General features: G+C 38.2%; 1 protein-coding gene across 9 annotated transcripts in view; it reads right to left on the bottom strand.

Annotated features, from left to right (window-relative positions):
* EVI5 (ecotropic viral integration site 5) overlaps positions 1 to 25,071 on the bottom strand; it is a 118,907-nt gene that overhangs the window by 56,781 nt on the left and 37,055 nt on the right. For all 9 annotated transcript variants that reach the window (XM_068952487.1, XM_068952484.1, XM_068952485.1 and 6 more), the window contains 9 exons: positions 15,379 to 15,608; positions 11,035 to 11,224; positions 7,711 to 7,935; positions 6,546 to 6,620; positions 5,823 to 5,948; positions 4,851 to 4,994; positions 3,704 to 3,793; positions 3,490 to 3,587; positions 1,983 to 2,043 (listed from right to left, as the gene is read on the bottom strand). In XM_068952487.1, the coding sequence (XP_068808588.1) occupies positions 1,983 to 2,043; positions 3,490 to 3,587; positions 3,704 to 3,793; positions 4,851 to 4,994; positions 5,823 to 5,948; positions 6,546 to 6,620; positions 7,711 to 7,935; positions 11,035 to 11,224; positions 15,379 to 15,608 (1,239 nt within the window). The remainder of the gene's footprint in view (positions 1 to 1,982; positions 2,044 to 3,489; positions 3,588 to 3,703; positions 3,794 to 4,850; positions 4,995 to 5,822; positions 5,949 to 6,545; positions 6,621 to 7,710; positions 7,936 to 11,034; positions 11,225 to 15,378; positions 15,609 to 25,071) is intronic.

Below are 25,071 nucleotides of genomic sequence, written 5' to 3'. Positions count from 1 at the left end.
CTATGTTAACAATCTAGAATCGTTATCACTTATGAAAAATCAAAATAAGACAAAATAATTTGTGACAACCTTTTTAACATCCTTCTTATGATGTACTAACTCAAAAGATGAGTTGTAAACAGTTTGGTATAGCAAGGATAAGATATTAAGTCTGTGTGTTAGATGGAAACAGTATGTGCACAGGTGAACCGCAGAGCTTAACCCCATAACACCATTTTAAGCTTGACAGTCGCCTCTTCATAAACAGAACTGGAGGCAGCCCTCATGGTTAAGGGACATGAAAGCGCTCTCCCTTCCATTAGCGCCTCCTAGTGCAGTGGGACTTATATGTATACTTTGTTACATTAAATTACATAATCACATTTATTTAATCTGCAAGAAGTTATACTGAGAATTATTTACTTCACCTGCCCCAATGAGCAGTTAGTCATTTTATGTTAGTCATTAGCATAAAGCACATTTAGTTAGTCATTAGCATAAAGCACATTTTATTAATGCATTTTCTATAAATTTCAGCAGTCAGTATTCAAGTAGAGAAGATCTGTATCCATAAGAATAGACACACGGATATTAGTTCAGCAGTGCTTTATTCTGCCAGGGTAAGAGGCACGCTCAATGTGCTTGTTTTTCATCTCCATAAAATACAAGAGCTTTTTAGTACCTAGAGAGTCAGTCAATTTTTTTTTTTTTTAATAAAAATCACCAAAGTTAGCCGAATCTTATACACCTAAGTTTGAACCCTCTGGACTCCCTTTCCCAAAACAGGATAAAGAAACAGATAGTAAATATTCTGCTTTGGGTTGCTGGGGTTGGGGGGTGGGGTGGTGGTTCGTTGTATTTTTGTAAGGCAGGGCAGGGAAAAGGTGGTCGAGAAGCAGGGAAGAATTTCAATCATCAGTTAATTTCCTCAGACTGAAAGTTACAGCTGTCTTAAGGGCATTAGTCCCCCCTATTTTGCATAGGCCTGGCCTTTAAGACCTGCAAATCTAATCTGAAAAGCCATCACAGCACTCCCTGATGCTGCCACTGACTGTCTTGCTGTTGTAGGGATAACAAAAATTGCTGGAAAAGGCTTGGAACACCTTTGTGCTCCCAGATGTACATCACTGAAATTTTTCTGAAGAATTAATACCTTAGAATATGATATTGGAAGGCAAAACAACTAGAAGGGGAAAGGAAGAAGGAAGGGTGCAACTCAGACTCCTTCTACTAAGCTTTGCACAGCACACTCCTGCCTCACGTTTCCCCTGCCTTCGCTCATGGTACCGACTGAAAAACATGATACAAGAAGGGAGCAAATCCAGCTCAAACACTGTGCTGGGGGAAGGAAAAAAAAAGTGAAAAAGGGGTTGGGGGGCAAAAGCCTATTTGTATCATGAAAGTAAAAAGATGCCGTAATTAGTAAAGACAGAAAGTAGGTTAGTTAGTAAAAGGGAAATAACTTTTCAAAACAGCTTAACTCACAGGTCTTTATCACATTACGTATCAATTGTAGAAGATCCAAAAGAAACAAAACAACTGCTGGCAGAAGACATTTAACCTTGGTCCAATGCATGAAAGAAAACAAATCAAGAAAAATCTCCAAAAATCAATGATAAATCATTCCCATGACTTCATTGTATTAAGCTCTCCTTTAATATGCTTTCCAAAGCCTCCCAGGTGGGATGCCTACATATGAAACAGCATATTGGGAACCTCTGAAAGAGGCTGTCTGTAATCAAGCCTTAGTCAGCAGAAAATAACAAACATTTGTAAGTACAGCAGGTCTCTACCAGTGATCTTTCATTAATTGTGCCCACCAGAATCCTCAATAATTCCACTATAAGTGTCCTTTATGAACAGACAGTCCAAATACAAATGCTGAAAGGAGATTTTGGGACTACAATTATAACAAATCCCACTGCAGACATAGATCAAACAAGTAACCCACAGCTAGGAATTAAATTGCTCCAGGAAGAGATTTGTTGAGTCTAAAGCCTTACTTTAATTTCCACTTGTTCTTCCATTTCTTTTGTTTTTATTGTAGTGTATTCCTTTTCTAACCTAAAAATTAGAAAAGAGTAAGTGATGATTAGAAAAATTCAGGCAACGTATTTGTTGGGGTAATGCCTAACATACAACAGCAGAAAAAAATAAAAGAGATACAAATCATTGATATTTCCTCTGTTTAACCAACCACTTGAGAGTTGCCAGTGTACTCCTCCTGTAAATATTTTGACTGGACATGAAAACTAATTTAAACGCTAGAAAAAAGACCTCTGCAGATACGAACAGACTCTACATCAGCACTCTGAAGTGCAGGTGCCTGCTTGTGTAGTCCTGATAACATACACCTTTGCACGTCAGATGATCTGGAGCTACTTTGCAACAACAAGTGAATGTAACTATATAATAACCAACCCACCATATTCAGCCAAAGGAAAATGGAGCTTGGATAACAAGAGAACGCAAAGAGAAGTTGAAGACAAAAAAACTTAAACCCAGAAAAACAAAACAAAAACACCCGCACAATTTTTGCCCTTTTTCAGCAAACAACAAAGCTGCCTCTAATGGAAAGGGTAGCAACCACACAAGAAATGCAAGTTGAGGTATACAAGGCCTTTATAGAAGGTGAGCAAGCAAGGTAGATGCGTTTAGACTCAGAGAACGGTAGGGTTTTAAACTATACGCGTTTATACTGGCTGTCAGAGAACGCGTTTTCCCCAAAAACTTTGTTACTACTTCTGTTTTAGAGAAGACTAACTGCTCATTGTGCAGCATCAGTCACAGGTTGCCGATAGAAGGATGGGTAAATTGAACCTGCAAGGGCCGAGCACAACCTGCAGCACAAGTACACTGAATATACTGCGTACTACAGCCAAGGGCCCAGCTTAAGAATGGAGGAAATGCCAAACTTAAGCCTGGAAAAAAGGCAAGGTATGCAGCTTGGCTTAGCAAAATAAATATTTACAGAAGGCAGAAGAGAGTAGGAGTACAGGTAATTCCCCACCACCACAGTTCTCAATGGCATGACAAAAATTTGTCAATTTATTTTTTAACCAGACCTCATCCTGATCACATATACTCTCTAGCACTGTGTGAATAGTTCTCTAGTTCCTGAAAAGGTAAGTTTTAAGAAGTGAGGACAGATCACAGTAAAAATTTAACCTCCTTTCCCTAATTTGCCCTCACAAAAGTCTGCTGGCTCTATTCAACTCCTGTTTACAAAAGTTTTGTAATTTTTAATAACTTGCAGCTTTCTTCAAAAGCACTTGTAGAGTTATTTTAATACACAAGACAGTTTTATTATATTTTGGAACAAGCAAATACCAATTTAGAAGAATTATCTGGATGATAAAACATCAATTTTAACTGTTTACAGTATAAAAACCCAGAAAAATTCAACAAGGAAAACTCACACTAAAATATTGAATAACTAGTTTAAGATACACAAGCAAAGATCAACTCTTGGCAACAGTATAATCTATTTTCTCAAAATGTTATACCTACTTTTTCATCTTTTTTGCATTGTATTTGACTTGGTAAGATGCTTGGATTAATTTGTCTGGACCACTGTCAAACTGATGTGGAATGACCTTTTGAAAGTGCTAAAAGCAATCAGAGCACAAGATTACATATAATTAATAGCTGCAAAGAAACACATATACTTATGTGCTTCACATATATTTTAGACATTATTATGATTATTGTAACCTTAATTTACCTGTAACATTCCTTCCATGTCAAGTTGCAGTAACTCTGCTTGGTTCATCTGAAGAACTGCTAAACCTACTCGAAATACTATCTCTAAACCCTGAAAAAAGTGTAAAAAATAGCCAGCAATTATTTATGGCATCGTCAACTGTACAAAACAATGAGTCTAATATTTACTACTGTTTGAGAGCTCACCCACTTGCCCAAACAAGCAAAAAAAACCTTATGAAAATCTGCAGATTGGTCTTGGGTTCCTTACTTTGCCCTAAGTAGTAGTAGTCAGGCTGAGCGACAAAACAGATGTCAAACCCTCCTCAGAGGCAGAAGCTGAGGTAAAAAAATCTCTTGAGCTATAGGTGTTCTCTACATCAGCTTTAATCTAAAGTTTTTGTTTGTCTGTTCTTAGGTATCTGCTACAAAAAAAAAGGTACTTCTCAAAAAAGGCATTTTAATTTCAGAGATGTTATACTACAGTTAAACTACTTAAATCGATACAAGGAAACGCTTGACTCATGTATACTATATCTTGAACATTTGCATGCAAGCTGAAAGGATGCACCTTTAACTTACTGTTTTCTAAAAGATGATTGTAGAGGAGTTTAAAAAAAGAAAAAACAACAACTACTACAGTCATTTGAAGCTCTAATTCGTGCCTCAGGTGTCATTTTGATAATGCCACTGAATACATACATGCCTTTGCTCGGCTACTGTTTGTCTTCTGGACAATAGCTCTGTAGCTCTGCAGAATTTCCAGCACTGCTTCCTCCTGTTCTGTATATCCTCACAGAGCTTTAACTTTGGCTTGAAAGTAGCAATTCTTTCCATCCTAGACTCACCACCTTAGTGAGAAACTGATGTTCTAATCTTATAAAAACGCTATTGCTGTTGCATCCAGAACATGCAGTAGATATAACTCTTCGATGCGCTTACGTACAAAGTTACATATACAAGATATACATTCACAGATGTATTTGCTCTTCCTTGATAGGATATTACACAGATATCTTCCCCCATGAAAATAATCTAATAAGCATAAGGACCAAAAAGCAAGAATATTTGCAAGATTTGCCCATCTGAATGGAATTTATACCACTACCTAAACAACTGCTTTTTAACAGCTATTCTTAAAATGGAACATATGAGTATTGAGTAGTTACCTCAGACATAAAGATATCAAATATTCTTGTTGCAATTGGTAGTGGAAAAGTTGTAAGAAATATAGTTAAAAACCATGATGATGCATACATAGAAGTGTGGAAACTCTGAGACTGAAAGTGCACATAAAGCTCTGCAAGCTGCTCCTGGAAAGAGGATAAGGAAAAAACCAACATGTTAAGATTCTGCTGGTAGTTTTATTGCGTGTGGTTTTGACAAAGCTGGAAAAAAAATAGCAATATTTGGTACAGATGAATCAGGCAACAGCTTCATAACACAGCATTAGAAGACACACGTTCATCATTACAACCAACCAGGTAAGAGAGGTTCAGTAGAGAATACAGCATTTCTACCCTGCACAGCTCAGGTTACTGAAAGCACTTCCTGACCCTACTAGCAAATCAGAGGCTTCCAGTTCTGTAGGTGACATCTAGAATGGCTACAGAGACACAGCTGGAGAGACCTAGGGTTTCGCCAGAGTCCTACCTCTTAGCAGAGTATGTTATGTAAACTCCCCAGTTATCATCTCTAGCAACAGGATCACTTCCTAGGGGAAGGAAAGAGGGAGACAACAAAACCCAAACCCCCTTGTCTCTGTCATTCTGAGCCAGCAGCCAGTCTTCCATAACCCAAATCTGGGAGCAGCTGAATTACGTGTATGATGGCACCTTCTAAGTTATATTTTAAAAAAAGGCTACAAGTTGCATACTTTTAGAGTCTTGGACCCAGAAAGGATTAGACATTCATATGCTTAAAGTGTGACAATACAAATCCTCGCATTTCAGTGTTTAAAGCCAGTCACTGTCTGACAAAGGTTAAAAAGTAGATCATACAGCCACATGCATCCACTTCAAGTCCTGAAACTAGCTGCTGTCAGAGAACAGCCTATCAGCCAACAGACATGCCTACTCTCGAATTGTAACTCCCATTGTTCCTTATTAATAAAGAGAAAAATTAATAGATTTTGTACATACTTGTATCATGCATTCAAACTGGTACATACAAAGGCCCAACTCAGCCATGCTCGGTTTAAACAGTTCTCGTAGCCTGTAATCTTGCATTAATTTAACAAACACACAAAATGCCTCTTCTTCTGGCATCTATATTAAAAATTAATAAAACACAGTGAAAACGCTGGACAAATGTAAAGCTATATCAAAGTGAGAGGTTGTGAGGTTTCTTCTTTTCATTTAAGGGATTTATAACTACTTACTATAATGAACTTTTGCATATACTGAATCCTGCAAAGTGATTTCTAAACCAAAATGCGGTTCTGCAAATTTGTTATATTATAACCTACTTGGGCATAAAACAAAGGCAGAAAAATAAAGGCAGCCTTAAGATTATCAAGTAAACTGTGAAGTTTCATTTGAACTACGAGGCAGTTAAATGTCAAATCTGAAATGAGTTCATTAAGAGCTAAAAAGTTTCCCCCAAAATAACTTTCAGGTTTACAGTCCTATGTTAGCTCTGAGAAATAAATATATTCTCCCACTCAGAAAAGTTGTATCTTCTTGGCAAAGACAGAAGCAGAGAATAAAACTACTTTGATTCATGGAGTAGCTGATTACCCTTGACAACTCCATTGTAACAAGTGATTAAAAAGCTATTATGAAAATTCCCATCACAAAAATCTCCACACTGTTATGCATTCTAATAGTGATTTAAAAGTTCGCATTTTTTTATAATATGTTTACCTGCATAAGCAGTAATCCCACTATAAAAGCACTTCCTTGACAGTATCCAACCTCACGATCCACTAAAGAATAAGCCTAGGAAATAGAAATTTAAGACTCTGAACAATTAAAACATCATGAGTAACAAAACAAAATCATAGCTCCTGCTCTGATTTTACTAATAGCTCAGTTTTCAATAGCTTGGTCTTCCCTCCCAAATCAAGAGAAAACAGAAGTCCTATTCAGAAATTTGTTTAGTAAGATATTCTGGTTGCTACCTGCTGCTACAAAGGGATATAAACTTCACTCTGATGGCCTACAAAGTAAGAACTAAGACACACCTGAAAAACATGCATGCTAGAGGAGTTTGCCAAGTCTAAAAAGACACCACAGACAGGTGGCATATAAACTGTGCAGCAGGATACTTCTCTATCCAACCTCAACTCTAACAGCCAGGAGACAGAGCCCCAACAATGAAACAGTCCTTCTCAGAACAATTCCAGGTTTTATTCCCAGCTGAAGGAAACGCTTGCCCCCATGCATGCTGCTTCTTCCTTTTTAGAGGCGTGGGAGTTACTATGATTTGGAATCCTGTCAACTTTTCTGTTGAAAGTATGTGGTATGGAAAAAGTCCGTCTTTCTAAATTTAAACTTTGGTACAGTGGAGGCAATAAAAGGGAAAAAAAAAATCAATTTCATGGTGGCATTCTCATTTTGCACTTGGGCATCGTAACAACTGCACATTAGCTTGTACGTGCCATTTTATGCTACCACATGCAGGTTTGGAAATGCTTGAAAACTGAATGCTAGTTCTGATTTACAACATTCTTGTCTTGGTCAACTCTAATAACATGGTTTACTTCACTTTACGGCACACTGTATTCCATTAGACTGTCAGCAGCTAGCATGTGATCCTGTTTCAAGACAAACTTATTAATGATTTCTTTTTTAAGAGGTTTAAAACATTTAATTACTATTAGCTATAGGAATACAGTATTTGAAAGCCATCTTTAAAAATGGAAAATGATTTGGTAGAGCATTTTAGTGTCAAGTGGAACGAGTTTAATAACCTTGAACACTTGAAACCGATGCAAGTTCAAGATACATAAAGGCAAATTATTTTACAAATCTCTGCTGCTAACATTCTTGCTAATATATTTTCAAGGACCACAAGACACTGACTTACCTTCATTACATTAAATAAAACCTCCTGTCCAAGGCTGTCTTTTTCTTTAAAAAAATCATGTTCAGGGTATGTTCTAGCAATGTCCCTTCTTATTAGTTTCTCACAAGGAGAGGTCATTTTCAACAGCTCTGAATACTGATCCTTAATCGGCATGCTTTGAGCACTGCATAAGAGTTGCCAAACAATTGCTCTGAAATGATGAGGTATCCCTTTTCGAACAAGCTCCTAAAACACAAGGAAAAAAGGGCAAAAAAAAAAAATCAATGTTTCCTATAAACACACAAGCGGACTGAACAGCTTTTAAACAAAACACTTCAATAAATGAAGTTCCTCATGACTTAGGAAAAAGTTTACCTCATGTCAAATCAATTACGCAGCTCACAACGTATTAACCTCACCTTAGCCTGATAGATTACTGGCAGCTAACAAAAGTAAGAGTGTCAAAGTCATTTTTGGTGGATAAATGGCTAGGGAAAGCAGTTTCTTATTCATAATAAGCTACTTTAAAAAACTGAGTAGTCAAGTAGTGTTTTACACAACTCTACTCCCATGGGCCAGAATCCAATAGAGTTTTTATATTTCATGAAGGATTAGAGAAAATACCCTCAATTGTATTTGTAGTCTGTGATTAAGATGTAAGAAACCAACTGGCTGAAAACAATTTAAGACAAGCAAATGATAAAAAGGTAACCAACTGCAGCAAGACAACCGCACAGCACTACTGTGAAAAGTAATTTGACAAACTTAACAAATTTTGCCTAATTTCTCTCGTGTGCCAGTATTTCCAAGTTCTCTTTTAAGTATTAAAATATTTCAGACACTACCAAGAAAATATCACGTGTATATCTCCTGAATTAACTTTATTTACATTAAATACTAAGGCGGGGGGGGACCAGATAGATATTATACAATCTAAGCCTTCCCAAATAGCTCTAAGTACCAGATTCCAGAGGCCCTGATAACTAGGTATGTATCAACTTGGTACTTGTCTTTTCAGAAAGCATAAGTAGAAAGCAGTCTAGTTGCTTGATCTAGAAATTGAGGGAGGTAGGGAAGAAAGTTAGAAGTTTTCAGATTACCTTAGTTGCTTTCTACAACTAGGATCAGTCTGACCTAGAAGATTTTCTCTTCAAGACAAGAGGAATTTGAAGAGAATACTTATATAATGTTTATGTATCTTAATAATAAGAATTGTTATCAAGTATTATCTCTGCTGTTTTTTGTTGTTTTTGTTTTATTTTGCCAGTATTTATTCTGAAATCAGAGCAGTCCTGTCTTCTATAAAACATCCTCTCTTTTTCCTGTTTCTCTCTCTAAATATTAGAAGATACTGAGATAGAATGATTAGTTAATTCAAACTGTGATAACAACAAAAAGTAAACACAAAAGCAGAAGCCTCTCTAATGCCAAGCCTGAACTCCACCACTGGAGTTTTGCACCTCTGCAGCACTGAGCTCAACTTTCTAATAGCCCTAAGACCTCCAGCCTTCTTCAGGACCATCTTAGTAACCTAAGAGCGCTCCAAACATTTACCCAGTCTACTACTTAACTATAACACCCTGAAATATTTTTAACTCCAAGATAGTAGCTGTAACACACCAGCTTTCTACATCTGTCTCTAGATATCATTTGTCAACAATGTGCTATCATACTGCAGATCAGAGCAGTCAACTAAACCTCAAGGACTACTGATAATGAAGTACTAGCAAGTGGTTTCTTACCTTAAGTTACCATGTACCTGCTTGATGAAATAACAGGGTTAACCTCTCCAACATTCCTAAAGGAACAGCAGGAGTACCCCAGGAAAATGCACCTACTAAGCAGCACTACAATGATGTTATTTTACACAGTATTAGGGACATTGAAAAGCAGAACTTCTGAGGTCATCTTTCAGAACCTCTCTATAAACATAAGCAGAGTTTTGAAGTGGATCAAACAGACAAGGATGGAACATACGTTAGTTCACCTGCCTGCATATAGGAGGTACCACAAGCTTATACATACCTACATCTAGAACTTCAAAAACTTAACAGATAGATAGCTAATAGCTTAAGGCCAGCCTTTGCAGCCAAGTCAAAAAAAAAACTTCTGCAGCTAAAGTCTTATCTACTGGCACAACTGGGATGTTCTGGTATTCTATTGTAAATGCAGAATGACAAAGTTTAAATAATTTTGTTTTGTCGGAAGTCAACTTAAACAGCAAAGGAAAGCTCACTAGTAATGTATTTAAATATTTACTGAACGTTAGTCAAATACTCACCAAATTATACTTGTCCAATTACAAAAATGAGTTCAAACACTAAAGCTTAAAAAAATCCAAATGCAGGCAGTTCCAATACCAAATTCTATCCAACCAGCTCTGTTTATTACCCTCACTTTTGCTTTCTCTTGCCAGGTTCATATGGCTTTCTTTTCATAGGCTTTTGGAAACACCTTTCCATAAACTGTTTTCACTGAGCAAGAGGAAAGTCTAATTCATTTTCTTCCCCTTCTTTCCTCTCCCAAGTCATGTTCTCTCTCCACAACTGCTTCACATAAAAGACACTTTATTTTATCCTATTGCTCTGCCTTCCCACAACCTATTCACACTCTCTTCGAACTGCTCAAAAGACCTTGAAATTTGTATTCCGCACATAAAATAACTACAGACTAGTGCCAATAAAGAACCAACGCAGAACAAGCTTGCCTATGAACAAAAGCCCACATTTTGCAGTTAACAGCCTCCGAAAGATGGATATATTCAAATGACCTAGATACTTTTTGGTCTGGATTTAAAATATAGTTGAAATCTATTTCTGTACATGCCCACAACTGACCCAGACTGGACAAACTGGTCCAAGTTTGTCTAATCTACATCAGAATTCAGAGGCTACATGTTCTTCTACTATCTACTATCATCCCCGGGGTCAACATGCTAGACATGCACAAAGAAACTAAACTCATGTCAGAGCGTCACACAGTATAATTATTAGCTCTTCGAAAGAGAGTACTTTAAAAAGACAGTGGGGAAAACAGTCACAGCTTCCTTATACACAAGGATCAAGCTGTTACATGCCCTTAAATCCATTTTCAAAATGGCTGAAAGCTTAGGTATTCCAAATACAGTAAAGGCATCTAGTTTTCTAGAAGAGGAGGCATTTGCTGCACAAAACTGAGAAGTCTGGTAACACTTACATAGGCAGCACTAAGGCTTAGGGATGGAAGCAGATTCAATCGGAAGCTTCTGTTACATAGTTGTACCAAAAAATAAGTCCTCAGGAAGATAAAACAGTATCACTTATACCATATTACAAGGGTATCCTACAGAGTGTCTCTGACTTCTACCTTAACTTGCTTTTCTTTCTTTTTCCGTACATCTTCCCATTCATTTACAATCCTCCCCCACAGGATCCATGAGTCTTCTTCAAGATGGCTGAGATTGCTAGAAGCTGATGAACTAGATACAAGAGAAGATCCACTATTTCTTCTTGAGCCGTTTACTGATCGCAAGGATTTGCTATCAGTCTCCAAGAGTCTGCAAAGCACAGGAAAACAATTACAAGTTTCTCTAATCACAGGATCGCATTATTGTTTGTTTATAAGTCAATTCTTCCGACCTCTTTACATAGAACGCACCCAAACGTTCAGTGGAAGAGTTTTTCCAACATTCAGTTGTACTGAAGTTGAAAAGAATTGCCCAATGTTTTTATTTCTCCTTAAGCTCTCAAAACATTCTGCAGATAAGAACAGTTCACACTGTAGCCTTTTAACAACTGGAAAAAAGGTCACATCACGCATCAACAACACTGTAAGAGAAGTGAGATTTTAATAAGCGTTTTCTGATCTCATGAACTAGATTTTAGTAAGTAAAAAAAAAAAAACACACATTAGAGAATGTACCAAAAGACTGTCAGTCCAACTCCTTTCCCATAAGCTCATCAACTGGAGATTAATAGACCCATTGGGAAGACAGGTAAGTGGGTTTTTTTTTTTGGGGGGGGGGAGGTTTGAGGCATAAAACGCCAGGAAAAAGGCTTCAATTTTACTTGCAACAACGACAACAAAAATACAGTTTTTATGCACTAGACTCTGACAAAGAAAAGAACACAAGGAAGAGAAATATCCTCGATGATAGCGTCAACTGTCAAAGTACTAGAAAGCAGACTAATTTTAAAGAAAAGAAAGAGAAAAGTAGTCTGTTAATCACCTACTCGGTTACACGTTCATAACATTAAGCACAATGTAATTATGGTCAGAAAAATTAAAACCTAAAGCCATTTTAGAACAGCTGAAGTTTGTTGACAACACTTGACAATAATTATTCATGAACCAACACAATGTTTTACAAACACATGAAAAGTATCTGACCTAAAGAACAGGGAATCAAGTAAGAGTGATTACTATAGCAAATTAATGGGTAATTAAAGCCTAGACTTGATGCATGAGAACTTTTGGGGTATCAGAGAGTGGGGTACACAAAGATGAGCCAAGTCCTGGACAAGTTGCTGCCATGACCTCTGGGCACTGACCTGTGCTGCCTCCTGCAGGGGAGGCACAGCTTCAGTGTTGCTCCTACTGTGGAAGTGAGGAGCAGCACGTAAGATTTCCCTGTCAGCTGCCTGCCAGGGCCATCAGTTCTGCAAGGAGCTGGAGAGCCATGGGCATTCTGGGCAAAAAGGCCTGGTAATCCTCAACTAATATTGAGCCTCGTAAATTGAGAGCTCAATTCTTTTTTTTTTTTTTTTTTTTTTTTAAATCTGCCTTAGCTGAGAGCTTACTTCACCTTTCATGTTCCAGCTTTCACCTATTGGTATTTAGGAAGTTAAGAAATAAAACAAGAGTAATTAGATCCATTAAAAACAAGCACTATCTCTGCAAAATTATTTTCACGTTTAAAAAATTATAAAAAAAGGTTAACAATAGTAGCTTTTCGATATCAAACTTTTTCAAGGGAGTAACTTTAATTTAGTTCCTATTAAGGGAACACAGAAAATTTAATTTGAGGAAAAGAACTCAAAAACACCTTTTTAATGTTTATAAACCTGGCCTATACCAATCCATGATAAGAATTTGCTTTCCTCAATCTGTGCCTGCGTCAAGAGATCGAATTCAAAGTAGTCAGAGAAAAACAAGCACAGAAAAAACATTTCAAGATCATAAAAACAAGGTTCTGACTAGTCACTTTTAGTTTCACAGGCTTCTATAAAAGTTAGGATAAATTTCTGTAATTTGATCTTACCTGGATAAACTCATTGTCCTTAGATTTGTTAACGAGAAGTTCTTAATACAGTGAGAAGTATGCGAGTTCTGTGGTGTTTAGTGACTGCTTTCTTTCATCTAAAACCTTATAAATGATTTACTAATGCCAAACAGCTCCATCAGGACTCTGGACTGAACTACCTCAGTATACTTAGGGGACTTTCGTAAAACTGGATTACAGAATACCTCAGGACATAGTCTGATGAAAACTGAGTTTCTAGTCTTAACTAAATCATATTCTCCTTATTCATATAAAAGCCAACAATGAAAAGGAAACCTTTAAAAACACCCATCACTGGTAATTCTTCTGGCAAGCAGAAACAAGAGTACTTCCCTGTGTCCAGAGTACAATTCCTCGTCAACAAAGAGCCACAGTGGTAAAATGCAGATTCAGACTGCTCTGAAACTACACTGCACCCTGCGCGATAACAGCATCAAATTTCTATCTGAAAGAATAGCATCTCGTGAGAAAAGGTACACTTGGTGTGAACTACCTGACAGAAAAGCTTCTGATGAGAGTTCACACACAACAAAAAAGACTAAATAAAGGGGGGTTAAATGAAAGGTCTGGCTAAAATCAGTTAAAAAAAAAATCCTAACAAACTTATTTACTAAATGAAGACAGACAGCTTGGAAAAGGCAGGCTAGCAAGCCCAAGCTCCTATACTGCTTTCAACAAGCAAACTGGTCTAACTGCAGAGCTTAAGATGACAACTCTGGATGTAAAGAAATTATAGCCTAAAAGAGCTATGCAGTCCAGAGAACAGACACTACTGCTTTTCAACTACATGTTAGTCACTTGGCCTTTAACACAGCTGAAAGTCTCTGATTAATTGAAAACTCTAGCTTTCTTAGACCTGCATTTAACACAATTTTTTTTTCCTTCTTTTGATAAATTCTCTTTCACTACTAACACAGGGAAAGCTACAGATAGTACATCTTCAAAGAGACAATCCCATAAACCACGAGGAAAGAGGATGACGTGGTTCTAGCAGCTGCCTTCCATTCTCAGTCAAGTACTAGACAGATATCACAAATTCCCAGCAAGTTGCACTGCTACTGGGCAGCAGGTATGAACAGGAGAGAAGACAAGCCAGCAGACAGTGGCTTCAGCCCCTCCTCCCACTTACTCTTTTCCTCTACCAGAGGTTACCACCCTCGCAACTGAACCAAACAAAACAAAACATGAGTACTCCTCAGCTGCCTCAGTGCAAAGTCCAGCAAGTTTGCTCATAAGCTAGAGCGGAATCTGCTTTGAGCTAACCTGTCAAATGCTGCACGTCACCGCTGCAGGACAGATAGCAATCCTCAACAGAAGGTATCTACAGCTATCTCTTAAGTTTAAAAGCTATTTGGAGCTCAAATTCTCCTTTAAAGTTGTTCTCTGATGAGCTACTAAAACATACCTTTCAAATATAACCAAATATTACAAGAAGTCAAAGGTTGAGGCCAACGTGAAGTCACTGTCCAAGAGCAAGTGATCCATGGAAAGTTAGGTCTTACTATCTGTAGATGGTGCAGATAAATATGCAAGCGTGGAATGGCTGTCAAAAGAATTGTTGCCTACTACACCAAAACACTAAAAGTAAGAAGTCTGATAAGGGAATTCCTTGTCATGAAATGAAGACGTTATGCCATCTGTCACCACTAGTGTAACAGTGGGAAGCATCTACTAATTCTTGCAAATGTAGATGGGTGAACGCTGGCCCATCTCCAAGCGTAAGACTGCGTCCAGGCATTGGACATAAGAGAAGCCGAGAAGTCTGCTTAATTAGCTATATCTGTACTAAATAGCCTGATTCACAGTCTAAATTACAGAATACAAACAGAAGGGCTCAAACAGAAGGCTCTGCTTGAGCCCTTAAGTTTTACAAGTACTGAAAGATAGCAACTTCTACCTTTCTAACACCTCCAGCTAGAAAATGTGCCGAACCTATGCTGTCATTAGGAAATAGCTGATACGCTAAAAGGCTCATGAAGTGACCAGAACATGTAGTAGAAAGCAAAAGCAAGAACAGGGAAAAAGCGGAACAAACAAGACAATCTGGAATTTGGAAATCCTCAGCTTTTCAAAGAGCTGATAAAAAAAAGTTATCATGATGACCTAAAAAGGTGATGAGGTTATATGAAAGTCTCATTCCTGAGATATTTCATTTCAAATTGGATATTAAAGTTCACGGGCTCCAGTGTAAACTCTTAGGATAAGAGGCAGATATAAACGCTCCTGTAAAGCCAGAGGAGAAGAATATTTTTTAGAGTTCCACAAAACCAGTACTCTTAAAAACATAGCTCGGGAACACACAATTCCTTATGCCCAGGGGCCTTGAAAATAATAAAAAACGCTGTGCCATGAAGTCTGTATGCTGAAACTGCAATAAAACAATTTTAGTCTCATTTCTATGGTTCAGGACCAGCAAGTTTTCCATTTACCTGTTCTGTTCTTCAAGTTTAGCCAGTAATTCTAAGTCATCTGGACTCAGTTGTGTTGGTGAGGATGGCGATAATGCTGGTGTGGACAGAGTGGTAGAGGAGGATGTAGTGTGTAATGAGGCAGATGGACTTGCCACCTGACTGGCCATTTGACTGACAGTGTGTGATACAGTGTTCTTCACCCATGAGAGAGTAGAGCTCAGCTTTCCCGCAACCTTGTCTGTCGCCACCTGCAATGACAAAAAGAAAAGAGGTTGCAACGGTTCTCATTTTTAATTTTCTTTCAGTACACCTGCTGTCACTGGCCAGAGACAAGAGATGCAATATGTATAAGCTAACCTTATAAGCTAACCTTAAGTTCTTGCTTACCTTAAGCTAACCTTATAAGCTAACCTTATAAGCTAACCTTAAGTTCTTGCCTTATAAGGACATTGTGATTATTTATTTTTTCAGAACATGCAAAGTTGTCAGAAGCAACACAAGCAACAATAATATTACAGGAAAAATAGTATACAATTAGAGTGAAAGAAAAAGCGAGAGGGAGAGCGAGAGAGAGAGAGAGAGAAAGAGAATGAAAGAATGAATCCTAAAGCATACTCTTAGAATGAGTTTCTGTAGTGCAAAAATACCACAAGATCCAGGACCAGCTCAAACTTTCCATTACAAAAACAAAAAGTGTATTTTAAAATGTCTTGATAAACTAATAATGGCCCAAACAGCAGAAAAGAAGGTAAAGAAACATTCAACTACTTTATTGATGGACACTGAGGCAGTGGAAGCACATCAATGTAAACACCTCAAATCATCCAGGTTTCCCCTAACCTTCATTAACACTTACAGTGGCAGGACAGGACAGGATGGGGGGGGAGGCGGACGCACATTTCTAATCTACACCAGAGTAAGAAATCCTCTGGCATCTGACAGTGTGGAGAAAAGAATTGCACGCAAACTAAACCCAAGGATCTACAACAGCAGCTCCTAAATGCCTTTCACTAGTCGTCATGCTGTCAGCTCTTCTCCCCTCCTGTCTCTCTTCAGGTTAAACCTACGCAGCCAAGTGTGCCCAACCTGTAACTTGATGGCAGCTTTTGGACAATTTGGAAATTTGAGGGGACTTGGAGGAACAGAGGTGAGGGGTTAATGGAGTGGGAGACAGCTCTGAGCTGACAGCAGGGGAAGCTGCGGGGGCAGGACCGAGGAGGCCAGCGGCAGACGCACCCCCGTAACGCGGCGTAAGGACGCTGCTTGGTCACACAGAAGCGGTAGATTACGGGGTAACACAGCCCAGCCAGTTCTGCTTTCTTATTGGCTTCCCTTACTTCACTGATCACTAGAGAAGACGAAAGAGCAGCTCCTGTAGGTATTTCTAATGAACCCTTCATTAGGCCTTCCTTCAGCCACTGGAAACACAAGAGGCTTTGACCTCAAGCTCAGCGCATACAGAGTTCAGTTCGTGCCCTGGCCCAACTTAAAGAAAATCTGGATGCACTTTACAAGAGCAGCTAGCCAGCTAGCAAAAAGTTAAAAGTTCTCAAAAAGAATAGCAGGCTGAAGGGAAACTTCCTCTGAGATAGCGTTGCTGACAACTATTTATTTTGACATTTGCTAACTTCCTCAAAGCTGTGAATTGCTCAATGGTTGTCACAAACAATTCTGCAATACAGCTTATACAATGACTACTAAGATACTAAAAATCTTGAACCACAGGAAGAAATCCCTTCACAATCCTCTGAGACAATTTGATTAAAGCAGAATTTCAACTGCAAAAATAAACTCCACCTCAGCACAGACCTTCACAGTAGGGGCAGCTGATGGATAGCCTTTTTTTATTTAAGGGAAATGGGAACACCCGCAAACCATAAGCCCCCACACCCACCCACAGTCTTCTAAGTATCAAATGGAATTCTGGGATGAGGAAACTGTATTAGACTAGACTATCTGAAAGAGCTCCAAAAAAAAAAAAAAATCCATTCCCACAAGCTCAAATCAAAAAGGAAGAAACAAATGCTCAAAGCCCCCCACTAGCTTGTGATACAAAATATCTGTGAGGTTTGCGGGGAAGGGAGAGGAAATTGCCTTCAGAGGGCATAAATCTCTGAATGGGAAGACAGACAGCCATGCTTTCGCTCATTGCATCACATACCCCAAAGTTGTGGCGTTTGCAATTTAAAGTGATGAGATGTATTTTCTTGAGCAGGATACATTTAATAAAATAAAAAGCCAAAAACAAAAACATACACCTTCATCCACTTTTTCATATTCTCTATAATACTACATTGTATCTTGGCTTTCAAAGTTCTATTTCTTCTTATTCTCCTTTGCCTTCTGTCTTCCTTGCCCTTCTCATTTACAGTGTATTCCCTAACTACCTCCTCACAAAAAATTTAATTAAACACAAATTTTCTCTTTCCTAATTTTCCCCAAACTTTTTGCCTCACCATGGACCAAATATATACTATTGAAACTGTACTAGAAAGTCAAAGTCTACTAAACAAAGAATTTAAAGAATTAAGCCTTCCAGTAAGTGGGTATATTGTTAGCCCAAGAAAAAGCACATCTCGACCCCTAGAGAGATCAGCTGATCAGCAACAAGACACCTCCAAATCCAAATAAAATGGAAATATGTGCTTGGCTAATGGTTCAGCACAAAATCTAAGCTTACTCTGCAGTGCAGACGTACGTGGGGATGAGCCAGCTTTCCAGGTGTCGTAGATGAGAGACATTTCAGAGTCTCTCTTTGGGGCACACAAAGCTCCCGCCATCTCTTGCCGCACCTGCCAAACCTTCCCCTGCAGGGAAAGGTGGAGCAATTCCACCAGTCCCCAGGGCAGAGAGTTCGAAGGAGCTGTCCAAAGGACGCACTGAGTGGGCAAGAAGGGCATGGGCATCCACCATGAGGCCAAAAGGTATAAAAGCTGCCAGGAGCTGTCCCCACTGCAGAATATCCTTCTCCTTCCCATAGCAAGACAAGCAGCACCCTTTTATCCCGTCTTCTGAGACTCAGGAACAACCAACCTGCGAGTCCGATTAGGCCTATTAACTTCCATCTAGACTATACTGGTCAATGTTGCATTTTGCTAAAACAGATCTCAATTGGTAAACAAGGATTACAAATAAAGACACCAGTCACTCTAAATAGGTATATTCTCATGCCTAAATGTTGTATTTAATGCTAGTTTTCTAAATGTCTCAAAGTACTCAAAAATTCATTGGTAATACAGATTCAAGGATTAAAAGCATCAATTTAAGGCTTTTTTTAATTGTTTCGCTGTACTGTTATAGCTCCTGGCAACTAGACTTCTTACTACACTGTATTATCACCCTTTTCTTCCTCATGCAATAGAGATAACCATGCTAAGAGAACATTTCAGTGCAAGTGCAGGGTCCATTTTGACTCAAAGAAAACAAACTGAACTGTGTGGAAGAACACTGGGAGTATTCCTATCAGCCTAATTTAAAAAATTAACAAAGCCATTAAAACCAAAACACACTCAAGTCCACTGTAATTACAGCAATCCAGCAGCTACTTGGTTCTAGAGGGCTACTCATGTGCAGAGCCCCTCTAGAGCCAGTTACGTGCTTAGAGAGTTCTTCGCAGCGATTCTGTACGCAAACAAAATCTCACTTGCTGCCTGCACCTTTGGGGAGCATTAGAAGAAAAGAGACCGACTCTTCTCAGAGGTGGACAGCATAAGGACCAGGAGCCACGGCTGAAAGCTACAGCAAGGAAAATCCCGATAGATGTGAGGAATTCTCCTACTAGATATGGGGGGCGAGGGGGAAGAATTTAACAACGAGCATTTGAGCATGAGAACAGGTTGTCTAGAGAGGTTATGGAATCACTGGACATGAAGATGTCCAGTCAAGTTTTGAACAAGACCTCTGCAACCTAACCTAACTTTGAAGCTAGCTCTGTTTCGAGCACGGTGTTGGCTAGATAACTCAAAGGTCCCTTTGAACCTAAAGTCGTGTGTGATCCTGTGACACATTCTAGCATATCATTTTAAGAAAGATTAAAAACTGATAAGGTAGAAAGCCTAAGCAGCACACCACGTATGAGTTAGGGATGCCACCTTTAATCTCTGAATTGTACTTGTTCTGTAGACTCGACCTATAGTTAAGGAGCAGGTTAGAACACAGCGGTACTATGGTACTGTTTTGGACAAAATACTTCCTCAGTGTCCCTAATCTTCCCTGTATGTAATAAATGCCCTTGATATTCTAAGGGGTGACAACATGAAAAAAGAACAATACCATTCTCCAATGGAATACAAAAAGCTAAGCAAGTCTACTTTAACAAAATAAAGTCCATAATTTCCTGAAATCATCTTCTTTTGCTAAGTTTAGTATGCTTTGTATTCAGTGTCTTAATGCTAACACTGAAAGCGCATGCAAAAGCTACAATTCCAGCAGTGTTATTTTATGTGGTTAAGCAAAATTCAGTAGGGTCAAAGTCTCAAAGTACTCAGAAAGCTGAAAAACATTTGAAAGCTGCAATTAGTTTACACTAATGCATAATAAGAATTTTATTTCTAGATTTACTATCACAAGGATATTACTGTACTTACTTGCACGCATGAAAAACATAGATCTAGATAAGAAAACTTGGAGGCTCTGTCTAGAGAAGCCAGGTTAAATTGCACGCTATTAACACTATTGTTTGAATTGAAATCAAACATAAAGGAACTTGCCCTAATCTCTGGTGCCAATAGCATAAGGGCGTACAACTGTAATTTGAGGCTCAAAAACAAAAACAGCATAGGCAATCTTAAGGTTCCCTTTCGTATTTCCGTTTTTAGTAGAAGAGGACCATTCAGTATCATCTGTTCCCAAGGAACGTTTTTGATAGGTCTCAGATGAAAATATATTCAAAAAAAACCCCTCAAAGTCTATGTACCGTGCTTCAGATAAATGTAAATGATAAATGTGTTTCTAAAGTAGAAACACCTAAATACCAGGCTATGATGAACACTTATTTCTCGATTTGATTCCCATGATTTTATTTTCACATCATATTAAAAGAAAGATATGCTGAATGCCTTCATGAAGCAAGAACACCACTACAGGCCAAATGCAAAATGGTGGGACCCAATCTCCCCCTTACTCTTCCCCAGCAACAAGACATTTAAAAACCTCTCCTAAAGGCCTTCAAAGTCCAAGATCCACGTGCTTCGCATTCATTTTGGAAGGAGTAATAGATTTTGCTTGGAATCTTCAGATGCAGGAACACAAACTACAGATGGGAACACTAAAGTCCCAACTTAAGCATCAGAGAAAGGTTCCAACTGGTTCTTAGGTCACCTAAGTTTTCCACCCAACGTTATTTCAACATGTTAAAAATTACATGATCTTTCAAAGATAACTTTGAGAAGCACGTTCAATACTAGTGTTTGGACACCACCTTTTATAGGAAAAAAGGCAGAAAACTGTTAGAGGTTTCAAAATCTTAAATAAATGTATTAATATTTCACTCAGTCTACATCCTTTATTCTCTGTTGCCATGAAGGGATGAATTATTGCTGCTTCACTCTGACTAAAATAGCATTATGATAAAGACAACTCAAACTTCTCACTTGATGATGAGAGGACTGATTATTTTCTCAGAGGCTTTAAACTGCTTAAAATATGACAAGTAATGCAATTATTCCTAAAATAGATGCTGACAGAACCAGGGCTGATCTTAAAAATACAACAAACATGATCGCCATACACAGTAGGTTCTCAAAGTCACCCACTGTGTTTTAAGCAATCTTGCATATAAATGTGAGAAATACAGTAATTTAGACTAACACAGTATATGACAGAGAAAGAGTAAGAAGTATATAGTCAACTTTTATCTCTTAGAAGTAAAGTAACTAGGAAGAGCTACGGTGAAAACGTAAAATCAAATGGCAGCCTGGGTCACGTTCTGTACAAGACTCATACTCCAAAGGAAGAGATCTGAAATGGAAGAAAAAGGAAAAAAAAAAAAAACACAAGAACCTTACTAACATTAAGCAGTTGTTCAGCAACAGTTCACTAGACATCAAGCATTTAATACAAAAGTTGAGAATACCAAGAAAAAGATTGCAGTCAAGAAAATCTTGCAGGACAGCAGTTAGATACCAACGAGGATCTAACAGTGTTAGCATTTCTACACAGCAGTGAAGGTTTTATTAGGAAAAATTCAGAGAATAAGTAGTACCAGAAGTAAAAGGAAAAAAGAATTGCCTAATCAACTATTTGAAAGCATTAACACTTACAGTAAGCAACATGTACACCCTTACAAAAAGCAATTGTTTAAAAGTCAAGTCTCACAGTGAAGTTTGTATCTAAAACGCATGAAGAATTAGTGTGGGGAAACAAGTATGGCTGTCATCCAAGGCCAAGGCCAAATTAAGAAAAAGCATTGATAGATAACTGCTCAAGCCTACATCCCTTTTGCCAGGCTTCTCCTAAAAATCTAACACCAGCTCTTATCTCAGATTGCCAGCATCAGTGAAGGCTCTCAGACCCAGACTACATAGATATATTTAGATATCAGCTTTCTATCTGTTTCCCCAAATAAGATAAGTAACAACATTTTTCTATTTCATCACTTTACCTATGCTATTTTCTAAATTCACACTCAAAGACAGAAAATTGCATCGAGCCGTTCACTGAAATTTGAAACCGAAAACCCCTTTCTAGGGGCAACAGCCCAGAATTTCCATAAAGAAGCACATAGTGCTCCTGCGCTTGCCCAAACTCTTTACCCTTCTTGTAATAAAGAATAAAACCCCCTGCTACATGCTACGCTTTTTTCAACTCCATGTACACCGTTCCATCTAACGGTGCAGCATCACGAAACCACAAACCACAGCTGTTTCCAACCTTCCTGCTGACAATCCCTGCAACGAGAAATCTGTGTCCCGCTGCCAAGGCAGTACACTCACGGTACAGAAATGACTCACATAGACTCTCCCAGGCGAGACATGTACCTCTTTCCCCTGAGAGCACAAAGGAAAGAGCTCAAGGTTTCACCTTCTGGCCCCTCCAGAGAAACTCCAGCTCCCCAAACCAGAATCACAGAGGTATCAAGTTGTTGCAAGTAGTCCTTTAATTATACCAAATAAGTTCAGTAGGAATGATGGTGGATACTTTTACTGAATATCACCAGCTCCTGGAAACACCAATAAGTCCGTACGAGCAGGTGGTTTAACACCTTCCTGCTTTTTAGGAATGTGATTTGGCTTAACTCAGCATTCTGGGAAGACCAAAAATAAAACAGGACCCTTAAGCTTTAACTGTTTTCTTCTCCTTTGGCTTTTGGGATAAAGTCTCCTCAAGGCTTCCCTAAACAAGTGCTTCTTTTAAGAACGGGTTATCGTCTAACCACTGACAGCTCTGCAGGCCTGCAGCAGCATCCCCTTTGGCTAGATAGATGATGCTCTGCAATTATGGAATGTCCTTTCCTTTGCTACCCTTTACTGCTGTGGAAAAGGGATCACAGTCATGTGCTCAACTGTTTAGGGGGTAACAAGGACAGCCAGGGACATCACAGGCAAGGTCTGTCCCAAACTTTTAACAAGGACACAGTGGTAACCAACTACACAAGAAGGTTTTGCCTTTGCCATCGTCCTCTCACTACACATACACATCGATGCTACCTCCATTCCTTTCTGCCCCAGCTTGCCAGTCAAAATACAAAAAACTCAGCATGTCAGCTTTACATTTAGTGTTTTAATTAGCTGCTCATTACAGCATATTATTAGTAAGAGCAAGTGCAATATTGACTTTATATTTTTGAGTTACTCAAAGGAATGCTGTAGTGAAGTGGCATATTAAATATTTAAGTCAGGCTACTTGAAGGCAGACCACAGCATCCCACATTACATAGGATTATATAAATCCTTTTCCCTGTAAATCCTTCAGTATTGTGCAGCACTTCATAGTAAGCCCAGAAATGTTACCTCTGCATATTTTTGCATTTGCCAGACAGACAATTTTTCTATTTAATATCTATTAGATTCCTTAAAAAAAAAAAAAAAAGTATTTCACTGTAGACATTGGGTTGGGTTAATACCTATATTTCGCACTTCCCTGAATTAGGAAATGTGTATTAAAATTGTCAGCATCTTGAGTGCCTGAAATACTGTCTCAAATATTCATACCATATGACAAAATAAAACACTGCAAGCCCTCCACGAATACTGCTGTATATATATATATATATATATATATATATATATATATATATAAATTACATGGTCTCCAGCTTTTCTTCTCTTCAAAAAAAGGAAAAGAAAAAAATACATGCAAAAAAATCATCAATGATGTAGGAAACAATTTAGTTGCATTCTCATAATACTTTAAATAAAAAACTCTCACATAATTGGGACTAATTATACATGTGGTTTTCAGGTCAATTATATAGCATTCCACGGACCCAGTTTCCTGCTTGCTTCAAAAAGTTAATAGTATTGTAATATCCAAAGAATAAATTAACATGAGTCAGTCAACGACATATGCCAGAGAGACGGATGATGAATCAACCTGTTACCATGTTTGCCGACAATCCAAAAGCCTATCTAGGCCTCAGACATGGTTTCACCATGTGTATATTCCATTAGACAAATTCACCTAACTGATTCCTGCTGAAGTCTTTAAAAAGTACTGATTTACTCTCATATTCCCAGTTTTTCTTACAACATCAACTAACAGCAGTCAGGAATACCATGGCTAGCATTCACCAGCTTCCGTTTCATTTGATGTTCACTAGTTCTCCAAGCCTTTATGATACCAAGAATATTACAATTACATCATGCAACTCTTCAACAACGAGAAAGCTTTCCGTAGTATCATTTAGTAAAAACATTCTTTAAAACAGTGGTCATCAGGCTCTAACATGCTGAGATTTTGATGGTTGTAATGTGTCTACAAAAAGAAATTTAAAACAGCAAATTCATACACATAACAATCTAACATATGACTTTTTTTTTTTTTTTTAAGGAGGCTACTACCTCATTAAAAATGTTGTACTAATCTACTTAAGGCTGAAACCTTTACTCAAAGTCATACGAAATCACATGAAGGATACTTCAATCATTCACCAAATTGCACCAAGCCCTATTTACTTTCAAGAACAATCCCGGTTCTTTAATTTTCTTGAAGCCTAGTGGTTTGAGGTCTGCCATACACATTGTCCCAGTGTGCTAGCAGAGAAGACAAAGGTACTTTTGCAGACACCTTTTGCTGTCCTTCTGAAGATGGTCCCTTATCAAACAAATTTCCCTTAGTCTGACAAACCAAGCATAGCAATGCTGAGGAAAGAGAGGCCTTCTCTGAATGGGAAGAGAACCTAGAAATGGTGCTTTCGTACAGGATGATTGAGAACTCCTCAAAGCTACAACAGGGGTAGTCTGCTGCTGCAGCAGAGAAAGAACATTGAAGGACTACAGTAAGCACTTTAAAGTGGAACTTGTAAGCGTTTGCTTTGATCTTTGTTCTCTTAGACCTCAGTTTTGAGAATATCTCTGTATTTGAGGTTCAGAGTCAAGGTATGTGTGAAGAGCTATCACCCTGGCTAACAGAAAGAGTGGGAAGAATCACAGATTAATCAGCTAAAAAAAAACAACAGCTCTTGCAAAGTTAGTCTGTTCATGCATTAGATTGGCAGATTTAGAAATGTTATTGAATAAAATACAATTCAGTCATCTGACCACAATAAGTATT

The sequence above is a fragment of the Struthio camelus genome, chromosome 8 (assembly GCF_040807025.1).
Source record: "Struthio camelus isolate bStrCam1 chromosome 8, bStrCam1.hap1, whole genome shotgun sequence".
Taxonomy (NCBI): Eukaryota; Metazoa; Chordata; class Aves; order Struthioniformes; family Struthionidae; genus Struthio; species Struthio camelus.
This window is presented reverse-complemented; position numbering and strand designations above follow the sequence as displayed.